The sequence below is a fragment of the Panulirus ornatus genome, chromosome 17 (assembly GCF_036320965.1).
Source record: "Panulirus ornatus isolate Po-2019 chromosome 17, ASM3632096v1, whole genome shotgun sequence".
Lineage (NCBI taxonomy): Eukaryota > Metazoa > Arthropoda > Malacostraca > Decapoda > Palinuridae > Panulirus > Panulirus ornatus.
The window spans coordinates 24,347,786-24,363,876 of NC_092240.1; the positions used below are offsets into that span (position 1 = coordinate 24,347,786).

A 16,091-nucleotide genomic window follows, 5' to 3' on the forward strand; every position below is an offset into this window, starting at 1 on the left:
AAGACAAGCTTGCCCATCCCTGACAGTATGTGAAATCAAGTACAAAAATCTTAGCTTGCTTGAACATCTTGCTAAGGAGTGTTCATAAGTTACCTCACATTGACTTGGGATTTCGCAGTTTTTATGTCCAGTGTAAACCTGTAGTGACTGCTACCTAGAAGGATAAACGAGACAAATTTTGCAAGAAATACAGCGTTTGGGACTAGGAAACATGGAGAACCGTGTTGTGGAGTGACGAATTGACATTTAATGTGACTGGAAACATCAGAGGGACCTGCACCTGCAACAGTTCACAGAAAAGGCTATAAAACACCCTCCTTCTCATAAGGTTAGGGGCTGTTTCAGCTACTATGATGATGGTGATTTAGTAAGCTCATCCTAGAATGTCAAACTAAAAAATGGTAGTGATTAATTTGAAAGTGCAAAAGCAAATTTTTTATGTAGGTTGGAGTTCCCAGCCATACTGTTAAGTCTGCCACATTGTGGCTGAATGAATTATTTCAAGGATAGGCCAGGAAATAGCCCCAACCTAAACCTACGTGAAAACCTGTGGTCCATAGTGAAGCAGCGACTAAGTGATATGGACACATCTACGCCAAAGCTTGAGGCAGTAATTAAGAAGCTGTGGGGTTATTTTTTCCTCTTGACTACTCAAGAATCTTGCTAACAGCATTCTCAACAAGCTACAGATTGGTTAAATGTATTAATTATGGTAAGTGTTCATTACTTTTTTGGCAACTCAACCATAAAAAATTTATCAGTTTGAGATCTAGCCTTTACTTTTGGCACTGACTGTACTCTCTCTGAATCCATATGTTGTGGGCTATGTTATTTCCTCTCCCTTTCAAACACAGATAATACTTACATCTCCCATATATACTGCTAAATTATGTAAATTCTGAAGAAACAATCAGAAAGCTAAGGCCTTTCTTTTCTTAAACTAAATCTAATAAACCCAAGAATATTATTTGAACTAAAATTGAAGTTTACATTAAAATTAGTAAAAAAATATATAATTTTCTTTTTCTTATGTATAGATAGCTACAAGCATGCTTTGTTGTGAAGGAAAAACATTTACTACCAGTGACTAAGAAGAGATGGTATGTGCAATCAAATGCAATTTATTTCTTGTCTTTTTCTATATACATTAGAGTATTTAGTCTGAAGAACCTTACAAAATAAAGATTTGAATACTGTAATAGGTATACAACCATGGATTATTATGCTTACAGACAACATGCCCTACAGAGCCCTTTTTTACCTTGGTACATTAACATGTATTCAGAGAGAATAACTGAATTTATCAACTATCAGTCTTACTGACTTATTCAAGAACAGTATCCGTGAGCAAGACCTCATCCTCTGTGGTCTGACGGCGGAACTTTGGATTTGATGTTAAGTAAACCACCAGTCCACCAAAGATGACAAGCACCATGCCTATCACATTCACTAGTATACCTTCTGGGGGAAGTGATGAATAACCAATTCTGTAAAGGAAAATGAAATAGATATTAAGTTTCAATTATTCCAAAGTATTCTCACACAATACAAAAATGAAACCGAAGAAAAGTAACTGATTATAAAATGGAGTGTAAACTGGACTTGCTTACTCAATTCATTAATTCTTAAAAGGTAAACAAATGGCAGTCCTGCATTTTCCTGTATACTCACAAGAAATTACTCTAAAAACTGCATTATACTTCCCTCATTCCTCAGTCCCTACTAAATACCTATCATCCTTAAGTTTGAGGTTTTCAAGCAAATAAATTACTCCCCCCCAAAATTCCAAAAATCACATTTCATAATTCAGGGCACTTTTTAGCCCAAAAACCTTTAACTTTCAAAGTTGTTAAATAACATAATGAAATGTTTCTATATTTAAAATAACCACTGAATAATCTCAATGTTTCTGCTAGCTGACACAAAATAATGACAAGGCGAATAATAACTAGATTTTTAAAGCATAATCATTTAATCATTGGCTTTAGTGACCCCAAAACAATATTTCAACCCTAGATTCTTATTCAGCACCAGGAATAGTACTTATAATGAGGTTTTCAAGCAAACCTATTTCTCTTAACAAAATTCCAAAACTTGTAGTTTTTTTTTATCAAAAACCTTTTTTACAATTGTAATTTGACGTAATAAAACACTTCTATGCTCTACATAATCATGAAAAATATCTCATAATGCTTCCCCTTGCTAACAGATACTCTATCAATACAAAGTTATTTTTTATATATTTATTTTATTTATTTTACTTTGTCGCTGTCTCCCGCGTTAGAGAGGTAGCGCAAGGGAACAGACGAAAGAATGGCCCAACTCACCCACATACACATATACATACATACACGTCTACACATGCAAATATACATACCTATACATCTCAACGTATACATATATATACACATACAGACATATACATATATACACATGTACATAATTCATACTGTCTGCCTTTATTCATTCCCATCGCCATCTCGCCACACATGAAATAACAATGCCCTCCCCCCTCATGTGTGCAAGGTTGCGCTAGGAAAAGACAACAAAGGCCCCATTCGTTCACATTCAGTCTCTAGCTGTCATGTAATAATGCACTGAAACCACAGCTCCCTTTCCACATCCAGGCCCCACAGAACTTTCCATGGTTTACCCCAGACGCTACACATGCCCTGGTTCAATCCATTGACAGCACGTCGACCCCGGTATACCACATCGTTCCAATTCACTCTATTCCTTGCACGCCTTTCACCCTCCTGCATGTTAAGGCCCCGATCACTCAAAATCTTTTTCACTCCATCTTTCCACCTCCAATTTGGTCTCCCACTTCTCCTCATTCCCTCCACCTCTGACACATACATCCTCTTGGTCAATCTTTCCTCACTCATTCTCTCCATGTGACCAAACCATTTTAAAACACCCTCTTCTGCTCTCTCAACCACACTCTTTTTTTTCCACACATCTCTCTTACCCTTATATTACTTACTCGATCAAACCACCTCACTCCACATATTGTCCCCAAACATCTCATTTCCAGCACATCCACCCTTCTGCGCACAACTCTATCCACAGCCCACGCCTCGCAACCATACAACATTGTTGGAACCACTATTCCTTCAAACATACCTATTTTTGCTTTCCGAGATAATGTTCTCGACTTCCACACATTCTTCAAGGCTCCCAGAATTTTCGCCCCCTCCCCCACCCTATGACTCATTTCCGCTTCCATGGTTCCATCTGCTGCCAGATCCACTCCCAGATATCTAAAACACTTTACTTCCTCCAGTTTTTCTCCATTCAAACTTACCTCCCAATTGACTTGACCCTCAACCCTACTGTACCTAATAATCTTGCTCTTATTCACATTTACTCTTAACTTTCTTCTTTCACACACTTTACCAAACTCAGTCACCAGCTTCTGCAGTTTCTTACATGAATCAGCCACCAGCGCTGTATCATCAGCGAAAAACAACTGACTCACTTCCCAAGCTCTCTCATCCACAACAGACTGCATACTTGCCCCTCTTTCCAAAACTCTTGCATTCACCTCCCTAACAACCCCATCCATAAACAAACTAAACAACCATGGAGACATCACACACCCCTGCCGCAAACCTACATTCACTGAGAATTAATCACTTTCCTCTCTTCCTACACGTACACATGCCTTACATCCTCGATAAAAACTTTTCGCTGCTTCTAACAACTTGCCTCCCACACCATATATTCTTAATACCTTCCACAGAGCATCTCTATCAACTCTATCATATGCCTTCTCCAGATCCATAAATGCTACATACAAATCCATTTGCTTTTCTAAGAATTTCTCATATACATTCTTCAAAGCAAACACCTGATCCACACATCCTCTACCACTTCTGAAACCACACTGCTCTTCTCCAATCTGATGCTCTGTACATGCCTTCACCCTCTCAATCAATACCCTCCCATATAATTTACCAGGAATACTCAACAAACTTATACCTCTGTAATTTGAGCACTCACTCTTATCCCCTTTGCCTTTGTACAATGGCACTATGCACGCATTCCGCCAATCTTCAGGCACCTCACCATGAGTCATACAAACATCAAATAACCTTACCAACCAGTCAACAATACAGTCACCCCTTTTTTAATACATTCCACTGCAATACCATCCAAACCTGCTGCCTTGCCGGCTTTCATCTTCCGCAAAGCTTTTACTACCTCTTCTCTGTTTACCAAATCATTTTCCCAAACCCTCTCAATTTGCACACCGCCTCAACCAAAACACCCTATATCTGCCACTCTATCATCAAACACATTCAACAAACCTTCAAAATACTCACTCCATCTCCTCACATCACCACTACTTGTTATCACCTCCCCATTAGCCCCCTTCACTGAAGTTCCCATTTGCTCCCTTGTCTTACGCACTTTATTTACCTCCTTCCAAAACATCTTTTTATTCTCCCTAAAATTTAATGATACTCTCTCACCCCAACTCTCATTTGCCCTATTTTTCACCTCTTGCACCTTTCTCTTGACCTCCTGCCTCTTTCTTTTATACATCTCCCACTCATTTGCATTTTTTCCCAGCAAAAATCATCCAAACGCCTCTCTCTTCTCTTTTACTAATAATCTTACTTCTTTATCCCACCACTCACTACCCTTTCTAATCAACCCACCTCCCACACTTCCCATGCCACGAGCATCTTTTGCGCAAGCCATCACTGCTTCCCTAAATACATCCCATTCCTCCCCAACTCCCCTTACCTCCTTTGTTCTCACCTTTTTCCATTCTGTATTCAGTCTCTCCTGGTACTTCCTCACACAAGTCTCCTTCCCACGCTCACTTACTCTCACCACTCTCTTCACCCCAACATTCTCTCTTCTTTTCTGAAAACCCCTAAAAATCTTCACCTTCGCCTCCACAAGATAATGATCAGACATCCCTCCAGTTGTATCTCTCAGCACATTAACATCCAAAAGTCTCTCTTTTGCACGCCTATCAATTAACAAGTAATCCAATAATGCTCTCTGGCCATCTCTCCTACTTACATACGTATACTTATGTATATCTCGCTTTTTCAACCAGGTATTCCCAATCACCAATCCTTTTTCAGCACATAAATCTACAAGCTCTTCACCATTTCCATTTACGACACTGAACACCCCATGTATACCAATTATTCCCTCAACTGCCACATTACCCACCTTTGCATTCAAATCACCCATCACTATAACCTGGTCTTGTGCATCAAAACCACTAACACACTCATTCAGCTGCTCCCAAAACACTTGCCTCTTATGATCTTTCTTCTCATGCCCAGGTGCATATGCACCAATAATCACCCATCTCTCTCCATCAACTTTCAGTTTTACCCATATCAATCTAGAATTTACTTTCTTACACTCTATCACATACTCCCACAACTCCTGTTTCAGGAGTAGTGCTACTCCCCTTGCTCTTATCCTCTCACTAACCCCTGACTTTACTCCCAAGACATTCCAAACCACTCTTCCCCTTTACCCTTGAGCTTTTTTTTATAATCATTTAAAAACAGGCTTTAATGATCCGCAAACAACATTTCAACCCTATATTCATAATCAGCATGAGAAATAGTCCTTCTAGAGAGGCTTTCAAGCAAATCTGTTCTCTGAAAAATACTGAAAATTGTGGGTAATAATCATTCTAGGCATTTGTAGCCCCCCAAAACAGTTTTAAAGCTGTTACCTAACTTAAGGAAATGCTTCTGTACTCGAATTAATCTTTGAAATTATTTCATAATACTTTCCCTAGCTGACACATTCAATATAGGGACGAGGCGAATAATTACAAAATATTTTAAAAATATAATCATTTCATTACAGGCCTTAATGACACCTAAACATCAGTCCCAGATTTGTATTCACCACGAGAAATAGTCTTTATACTGAGGCTTTCAATCAAATCTATTGTCCAAAAAAAATCCACAAATTATAGATAATGCTTCAGGGAATGTTTTGCCCCCACCCTCAGTTGTAATATGATAAAACAAAACACTTCTACCCTTGAAGAAATTATGGAAAATATATAATGGTTCCTCTTGCTGACAGATACCCAACTGATACAGAGCAAATGATAAAATGTTTTTAAAATGTAATCATGTAATTTTGGGCCTTAATGATCCATCCAAAATATTTCAACGAGATTCATATTCAGCATGAGAATAAATTAAGCTGTGGTTTTGGTGCATTACACATGACAGCGAGAGACTGAGTGTGAATGAATATGGTCTTTTTTGTCTTTTCCTGGCACTACCTCTCTGGAGGTGTGTGTGTGTGTGTGTGTGTGTGTGTGTGTGTGTGTGTGTGTGTGTGGCTATTTCATGTATTTCATGTGTGGCAGGGTGGTGATGGGAATGGATGAAAGCAGTAAGTATGAATATGTACATGTGAATATATGTATATGCCTGTGTATGTATATGTATGTATTCACTGAAATGTTTTTTTTTTTTTTTTTTTATACCTCGTCGCTGTCTCCCGCGGTTGCGAGGTAGCGCAAGGAAACAGACGAAAGAAATGGCCCAACCCCCCCCATACACATGTACATACACACGTCCACACACGCAAATATACATACCTACACAGCTTTCCATGGTTTACCCCGGACGCTTCACATGCCTTGATTCAATCCACTGACAGCACGTCAACCCCTGTATACCACATCGCTCCAATTCACTCTATTCCTTGCCCTCCTTTCACCCTCCTGCATGTTCAGGCCCCGATCACACAAAATCCTTTTCACTCCATCTTTCCACCTCCAATTTGGTCTCCCTCTTCTCCTCGTTCCCTCCACCTCCGACACATATATCCTCTTGGTCAATCTTTCCTCACTCATTCTCTCCATGTGCCCAAAGCATTTCAAAACACCCTCTTCTGCTCTCTCAACCACGCTCTTTTTATTTCCACACATCTCTCTTACCCTTACGTTACTTACTCGATCAAACCACCTCACACCACACATTGTCCTCAAACATCTCATTTCCAGCACATCCATCCTCCTGCGCACAACTCTATCCATAGCCCACGCCTCGCAACCATACAACATTGTTGGAACCACTATTCCTTCAAACATACCCATTTTTGCTTTCCGAGATAATGTTCTCGACTTCCACACATTTTTCAAGGCTCCCAAAATTTTCGCCCCCTCCCCCACCCTATGATCCACTTCCGCTTCCATGGTTCCATCCGCTGACAGATCCACTCCCAGATATCTAAAACACTTCACTTCCTCCAGTTTTTCTCCATTCAAACTCACCTCCCAATTGACTTGACCCTCAACCCTACTGTACCTAATAACCTTGCTCTTATTCACATTTACTCTTAACTTTCTTCTTCCACACACTTTACCAAACTCCGTCACCAGCTTCTGCAGTTTCTCACATGAATCCGCCACCAGCGCTGTATCGTCAGCGAACAACAACTGACTCACTTCCCAAGCTCTCTCATCCCCAACAGACTTCATACTTGCCCCTCTTTCCAAGACTCTTGCATTTACCTCCCTAACAACCCCATCCATAAACAAATTAAACAACCATGGAGACATCACACACCCCTGCCGCAAACCTACATTCACTGAGAACCAATCACTTTCCTCTCTTCCTACACGTACACATGCCTTACATCCTCGATAAAAACTTTTCACTGCTTCCAACAACTTGCCTCCCACACCATATATTCTTAATACCTTCCACAGAGCATCTCTATCAACTCTATCATATGCCTTCTCCAGATCCATAAATGCTACATACAAATCCATTTGCTTTTCTAAGTATTTCTCACATACATTCTTCAAAGCAAACACCTGATCCACACATCCTCTACCACTGTACGCATATGGGCGTTTATGTATATATATATATATATATATATATATATATATATATATATATATATATATATATCATATATATATATATATATTTCTTTTCTTTTCTTTCATACTATTCGCCATTTCCCGCATTAGCGAGGTAGCGTTAAGAACAGAGGACTGGGCCTTTTAGGGAATATCCTCACCAGGCCCCCTTCTCTGTTCCTTCTTTTGGAAAATAAAAAAGAAAAAAAAATTGAGAGGGGAGGATTTCCAGCCCCCCGCTCCCTTCCCTTTTAGTCGCCTTCTACGACACGCAGGGAATACGTGGGAAGTATTCTTTCTCCCCTATCCCCAGGGATAATATATATATATATATATATATATATATATATATATATATATATATATATATTTTTTTTTTTTTTTTTTTTTTCATACTATTCGCCATTTCCCGCGATAGCGAGGTAGCGTTAAGAACAGAGGACTGGGCCTTTGAGGGAATATCCTCACCTGGCCCTCTTCTCTGTACCTTCTTTTGGAAAATTAAAAAAAAAAAAAATGTTTGTAGGATTGAGGGTCAAGTCAAGTGGGAGGTGAGTTTGAATGGAGAAAAACTGGAGGAAGTGAAGTGTTTTAGATATCTGGGAGTGGATCTGGCAGCGGATGGAACCATGGAAGCGGAAGTGGATCATAGGGTGGAGGAGGGGGTGAAAATTCTGGGGGCCTTGAAGAATGTGTGGAAGTCGAGAACATTATCTCGGAAAGCAAAAATGGGTATGTTTGAAAGAATAGTGGTTCCAACAATGTTGTATGGTTGCGAGGCGTGGGCTATGGATAGAGTTGTGCGCAGGAGGATGGATGTGCTGGAAATGAGATGTTTGAGGACAATGTGTGGTGTGAGGTGGTTTGATCGAGTGAGTAACGTAAGGGTAAGAGAGATGTGTGGAAATAAAAAGAGCGTGGTTGAGAGAGCAGAAGAGGGTGTTTTGAAGTGGTTTGGGCACATGGAGAGAATGAGTGAGGAAAGATTGACCAAGAGGATATATGTGTCGGAGGTGGAGGGAACGAGGAGAAGAGGGAGACCAAATTGGAGGTGGAAAGATGGAGTGAAAAAGATTTTGTGTGATCAGGGCCTGAATATGCAGGAGGGTGAAAGGAGGGCAAGGAATAGAGTAAATTGGAGCGATGTGGTATACCGGGGTTGACGTGCTGTCAGTGGATTGAATCAAGGCATGTGAAGCGTCTGGGGTAAACCATGGAAAGCTGTGTAGGTATGTATATTTGCGTGTGTGGACGTATGTATATACATGTGTATGGGAGGGGGTTGGGCCATTTCTTTCGTCTGTTTCCTTGCGCTACCTCGCAAACGCGGGAGACAGCGACAAAGTATAATAAAAAAAAAAAAAAAATATGTTTGTGGGTGCTTGGGCCATTCTTCGTCTGTTTACTTGCACTACCTCGCTGATGCGGGAAACAGTGATTAAGTAAAACAAAAAATATAAAAAATACTAAAGTTTTTCATTAAATCTATAACCCTAAGGAAAATATAAGTTGCAGGTCACTTAAGATTACGAAACACTTCAACACTTGAAATGCTTCCCCTAGCTGACACATCCAATACTGACATGGCAAATAATGAAGATTTTTAAAATGTAATCACAACTGCATAGTAAACCAGAACTTCAATGGTTGTCATGCTGTACTCCTGACCTGAACAGCTGTCTTTTCTTTCTGTCTCACTCACACATAGACTGCTTGTATTCTATCCACACACAGACAATCTCCCCTTGTCACACATAACACATGACAAACAACATACAACTCATTCCTCCTAACTAGACTTTTCTGTGGTGAGTGAAATGCACGAATCCTACCCTTTGGCAAAATGGTAGGAGCAACACTGATGGAAGTAGCAGGTAGGAACATTAGTAAGGAGCACTAGCTATAAACATTATGCAGAAGTAGTAGGGAGGAATAGTCAACTTGGTCCATTAGGTAGACACATTTGGTAATAGTAGTTGGTGGGAATATTAAATTGGAGCCAGTGAAAACAGTGAGCAAGAGTTGCCCTCTTTCAGAGGTCCACTAAGGGTTAGGCACAAAAGTATAAGAAGTGGTACTGGAGTTCAATGGTTATGGAGAAACTTTTGCCATGGCCACACCCTCAAGGGAGTTTCCAAAGGGAACAGGCATCAAAGATACAGATACATGGATACAATTTATTACAGGCCTTAATGACCCTGACAAAATTTTACAACCCCAGATTCATATTCAGCATCAGAAATAGTCCATATATTGAAGTTTTCAAGCAAACCTATCTCCTTAAAAAATACCAAAAATCAGACGTAATAGTTCAAGGTATGACAAAACACTCACCCTTTGTAATCAAGAGAAATGTCTCATAATGCCTTCCCTTCCTGAGAGATATCCTACATATATATAGCAATTAATGATAAATAGTTTATAAAATAACATAATGTAGTTATAGGCCTGACTGCCCTCTAAACAATACTTTGAACCCAGATTCATGTCCAGCATCAGCAATAGTACTTATACTGAGGTTTTCAAACAAATCCATTATCCTCAGAAATAGCAAATGAAACTTTTTGTTTTGAAGTTATAAAACATAATGAAACACTTCAAATACTCAAGGAAAATATCTAACAATGCTTTCCTTAGCCTATACATACCCAGTAAGTACAAGGAAAATTATGACAAATTGTTTTAATAGTGTAATCATTTAATATCAGACTTTAATGACCATCAAATATTATTTCAATCCTTTACTTGTATTCAGCCTGAGAAATAGTCTTTACACTGAGGTTCTCAAGTAAGTATTTACTCCTTAGAAAATACCAAAATTTACAGACTTTTTGTTGTTGTTGTTGTTGTATAACATATAGAAACACTTATATACCTGGAATAGCCTTTAAAAATATCTCATAATACTTTTCCCCTAGCTGACAAATACCCATTAAGAATGAGGCGAATAATAAAGACTCTTAAAATGCAACAATTAAATTGTTAGTGAAAGAGAAGAGAGAGGTATTTGGACGATATTTGCAGGGAAGTAGTACGAATGACTGGGAGATGTAAAAGAGAAAGTGGCAGGAGGTCAAGAGAAAGGTGAAAGAGGTGAAAAAACAGAGGACAAATGAGAGTTGGAGAATAAAAAGATGTTTTGAAAGGAGGTAAATAAAGTGCATAAGACAAGAGAACAAATGGGAACATTGGTGAAGGTGGCAAATGCTGAGGTAATAACAAGTGATGAAAGGAGGAGACAGAATGAATATTTTGAAGGACTGTTGAATGTTTGATGATGGAGTGGCAGGTATAGTGTTTTGGTTGGGGTGGTGTGCTAAGTGAGAGGGTCAGGGAGAATGGTTTGGTGAACAGACAAGAGGTAGTGAAAGCTTTGCGGATGATGAAAGCTGGCAAGGCGGAGGGTTTGGATGGTATTGCAGTGGAACTTATAAAAAATGGGGTGACTGTGTTGTTCACTGGTTGGTAAGCATATTCAATGTATGTATGGATCATGGTAAAGTGCCTGAGGATTGGCAGAATGCATGTATAGTGCCACTGTACAAAGGCCAAGGGGGTAAAGGTGAGTGTTCAAATTATATAGGCATATGTTTGTTGAGTGTTCCTGGGAAATTATAAGGAAGAGTATTGATTAAGAGGGTAAAGGCATGTACAGAGTATCAGACTGGGGAAGAGCAGTGTGGTTTCATAAGTAGTAGAGGATGTGTGGATCAGGTGTTTGCTTTGAAGAATGTATGTGAGAAATAATTAGAAAAACAAATGGATTTGTATGTAGCATTTATGGATCTGGAGAAGGCATATGATAGGGTTGATAGAGATGCTTTGTGGAAGGCTTTAAGAGTATATGGTGTGGGAGGTAAGTTGCTAGAAGCAATAGAAAAGTTTTTACCAAGGATGTAAATCATGTGTACGAGCAGGAGGATAGGGAAGTGATTAGTTCCAAGTGAATGTTTATGGATGGGGTGGTTAGGGAGGTGAATGCAAGGGTTGAGGGACAAGTCAATTGGGACGTAAGTCTGAATGGAGAAAAACTGGAGAAAGTGAGGTGTTTTAGATATCTTGGAGTGGATTTGGCAGCAGATGGAACCATGGAAGTGGAAGTGAGTCATATGATGATGGAGGGGGTGCAAGCTCTGGGAGCACTGAAAAATGTGTGGAAGGCGAGAACGTTATCTCGGAAAGCAAAAATGGGTATGTTTGAAGGAATAGTGGTTCCAACAATGTTATATGGTTGCGAGGCGTGGGCTATAGATAGAGTTGTGTGGAGGAGGGTGGATGTGCTGGAAATGAGATGTTTGAGGACAGTATGTGGTGTGAGGTGGTTTGATTAAGTAAGTAATGAAAGGGTAAGAGAGATGTGTGCTAATAAAAAGAGTGTGGTTAAGAGAGCAGAAAAGGGTGTTTTGAAATGGCTTGGTCACATGGAGAGAATGAGTGAGGAAAGACTGACAAAGAGGATATATGTGTCAGAGGTGGAGGGAACAAGGAGAAGTGGGAGACCAAATTGGAGGTGAAAAGATGGAGTGAAAAAGATTTTGAGTGATCGGGCCCTGAACATGCAGGAGGGTGAAAGGCACGCAAGGCATAGAGTGAATTGGAACAATGTGGTATACCGGGGTCGACGTGCTGTCAATGGATTGAACCAGGGCATGTGAAGCATCTGGGGTAAACCATGGAAAGTTTTGTGGGGCCTAGATGTGGAAAAGGAGCAGTGGTTTTGGTGCATTATAAATGACAGCTAGAGACTGAGTGTAAACGAATGTTTCCTTTGTTGTCTTTTCCTAGTGATACCTCACGCACATGCGGGGGGAGGGGGTCGTCATTTCATGTGTGGCAGGGTGGTGACGGGAATGAATAAGGGCAGACAGTATGAATTATGTACATGTGTACATATGTATGTATATGTCTGTGTGTGTATATATATGTATACGCTGAGATGTATAGGTAAGTATATGTGCGTATGTGGATATGTATGTATGTATATATATATATATATATATATATATATATATATATATATATATATATATATATATGTATGTATGTGGGTGGGTTGGGCTATTCTTTCGTCTGTTTCCTTGCACTACCTCGCTAACGCGGGAGACAGCAACAAAGTATAATAATATATAAAATAAAAAATAAATGTTAAATTGTCTAGGTATGTATATGTGCATGTGTGGGCGTTTATGTATATACATGTGTATGTGGGTGGGTTGGGCCATTCTTTCGTCAGTTTCCTTACACTACCTTGCTAATGCAGGAGACAGCAACAAAGTATAACAATAAAAAATAAAACACTAAGTTACATGAGTCAAGAAAAACATGAGCATGGAGAAAAGCTTTGCCTGTGTGAAAATTCCTTGATTGTATTTAAAAGGCATAAAGTAGCATTTGATGATGTGAACCATTTCTGGTGAGAGAACTCCCTTTCAGCAATTATGTTGTATATTTCTTCCATCAGAATGCTTAAGTAAAAAATCAATGCCATTTTCTGTAATCAGTAGCATTTATAAAAGGAGTAAAAATCTGTTTCAAGAAATTTTGACTTATTTTAGATTTTGCAAATTAGATGTGTTTCCTATGTTAGATTTTGGGATGCTGAAAATGACCATAAAAATACTCAGCTGGCCACTGCTTTCATGAAAAGAGCACTACTTTACATCCTACATGTATTAAACACTATATTAGTGACATGGTACAGTCACTCGCTTACCCCGATTAAATGCAACACCTCTGCCTTTCACTTGTACCCAAGCCCTGAAGAGTCTCTTGTTACTGTCTAGCAATAATCTGTTACCATTGCTGAACTTCATTTCCCATGGTACCAATTCTCTACCAACAAGATGTCTTGATGAAAAAATTTGCGGTGCTCATTGCTCACTGTGCCACATTTAACCAAAATGAAAAAAAAAATAGGTGAGAATGGGGAAAATGTATCTTTATAGATATTTTGCTATCTGTTTTCTGAGAGGATGACAACAGGTTTTTCCATAAGTTCCTTGTAGTTGTCAACCTTGATATTTCCTACAAACTGGGTTGCTTCCAGCCAGAAAGCATTCCATTCTGTCTTCTTGCCACCATTGAGAAAGTGGTCACACTGCTCATGGATCAATCTGTGGACTAATGAAAAGACCCTCCGTGATTTTAACCTCCCTGAACCTTCAGAATTTCTCAATGCAGTCTGTAAATGCAGGTCAATTTCTCTCACAGCTTTAACAAAGTTCTTCACGAAGTCCAGTTTGATGTATAAAGGCACAAACAAGATCTTGCTGGATTCTACCAGTGATAAGCACTGTATGTTCTTTGTTCCTGATTCCAACAAGTGTCAAGAAGCCCAGTCCCTATTGCTGTAATGGGAAGTCTATGCTCAAGTGTTCCATTCACATAGGAAACAGTAAAACCTTGTGTAACCCTCTAGTAGTCCAAGCAAGATAGCAACAACTCTTAAGTCAACACAAAGCTGATATTTTTTTTTTTTTCTTAGAGTTTAAGCAGTCTAAAGATGCTTCATGTTATGTGATTCCTTGTCATGAACTACATGACCAACTGGAATTGACAACACAATACCATTGTGCAGCAGAACAGCTTTTCCACTCAACTCTGATGAGTCTTTCAGCAACCTCCACTGTTCAAGCTTTTGATTAATTATGAAGGCTGCCATCAGGCCATCTACGTCACTGCAGACAATGAAGTTATCTTAAAGATTATAGTTGAAATCTTTCTGCCAGGCATAAGACACAGAAACTGTCACATTTTCATCAAGAAGATTCCACTGATGCAATCTCAAGCCCAGAAGTTCTGTCTTACCCTCCAACAGTTCCAAATCTCAGAAAGATAAAGTTGCTTAATTTATTCTCTGGGATCCTGAATGGTTTAGCTGACATCACATTAGGTGTGAAATCAAGATCTCTTGACTTTAATGGCTCCCGTTTTCAAATTTAAGGATCCTTTTCATCCTCCAATTCCGGAAAAAATCAGTCTCGGGGTTCCAGAATGGAAAGTCCTTCACAATGGGGCACTAGGCACATAGCAAATGGTACATTCAGCTTGCTTAAGGTCCACTTTTTTCCTGGAAATACCATGCCTTACTGTAAGGAGGCACCAAGCAGAAGTAAGTCACTTACATGATCCATTGGTTCCCTCCAAACCATGAGCACAGCAAAAGGCATCAATCAACTTTTGTGATTCATGAATCAGCTGCAAAGGTTTGCTGCACAAGCATTACAGCATACGTAGGGCCAAACTCTTTTCCTGGTCTCCAACCTTACCACCAAAATAAAGATTGTAAGCTTTCTTAATTATCAAGATTGTGGCATGCTTTGGTGATGCAAAAGTCAACATCACAAACACAACAAAAAGTACAATTTAGCAATTACAGAAAACCAGTACATGGCACTGCAAGAAGCAGCAAGTATTATAAGGTATCACTTTTGTGAAAAGAAATTGGCTTGCCCTTTAATTACAATAGTTAAGCAACTGCAACTCAAACTTGGGGATATGAAACAACAACTAGAACTAATAGAAACATCAGGGTATGAAAAAAGACTGAGGAAATGAGTACGACACTTATGCACTGGGCAACTTCTCAAAAGGAAATGATATGCAACAAGTAGGGTGATGCTCTACCCGGGTGCTGATTGCATGATCCACTTCCTGAGCTTATAGCTGTTAGGTCTTCCCTAAAGTCACACACTGCTATAACCAGTGCAAATCGTACATATTGGAATCAAGCCCTTATCTCCAAAACTAAGCTAATTCAAGAAATTTTGCTTAATTTTCATGTTTAGCAACCCAAAAGTAACAAGGATACGGTACTTTCATTTTTGAAACATTTTGGTTGTTGATCAGAGTTATCAGTATTCATTACTACAAGCAATTGAAAGTACTTACTTCACAAAAATGATTTTCTCGGTGAGACCTAGGAGACAAGAAACGACAGCTCCGACAAAGATGAAAAGTCCAAAGAACTGATGCACAGGTAGATATGCAGCTCGTACGGATGGACGTAAACCAGGAAAGAGAAATGTCAAAAGGCCTGCCAGCCACTGAAAAAGAGAAATGTGTTTAATTCCTAATTAACTGCTTTCTCCTTGTTACAATGTTAACCTGAATCCTGTGCACAATAATACAATATACCCTGTACGAAAAAAATGGCTGCAGCTAGCATGTAGAGCACAGTCATAATCTTTTAAACATAGAAACTGCAGTTACT

General features: G+C 39.3%; 1 protein-coding gene across 8 annotated transcripts in view; it reads right to left on the reverse strand.

Moving 5' to 3' along the window:
* Window positions 1-1,105: 1,105 nt before the first annotated feature.
* LOC139754641 (transmembrane ascorbate-dependent reductase CYB561-like) overlaps window positions 1,106-16,091 on the reverse strand; it is a 316,316-nt gene continuing 301,330 nt past the window's right edge. For all 8 annotated transcript variants that reach the window (XM_071672153.1, XM_071672155.1, XM_071672157.1 and 5 more), the window contains 2 exons: window positions 15,770-15,924; window positions 1,106-1,487 (listed from right to left, as the gene is read on the reverse strand). In XM_071672153.1, the coding sequence (XP_071528254.1) occupies window positions 1,325-1,487; window positions 15,770-15,924 (318 nt within the window). In that variant the 3' untranslated portion in view covers window positions 1,106-1,324. The remainder of the gene's footprint in view (window positions 1,488-15,769; window positions 15,925-16,091) is intronic.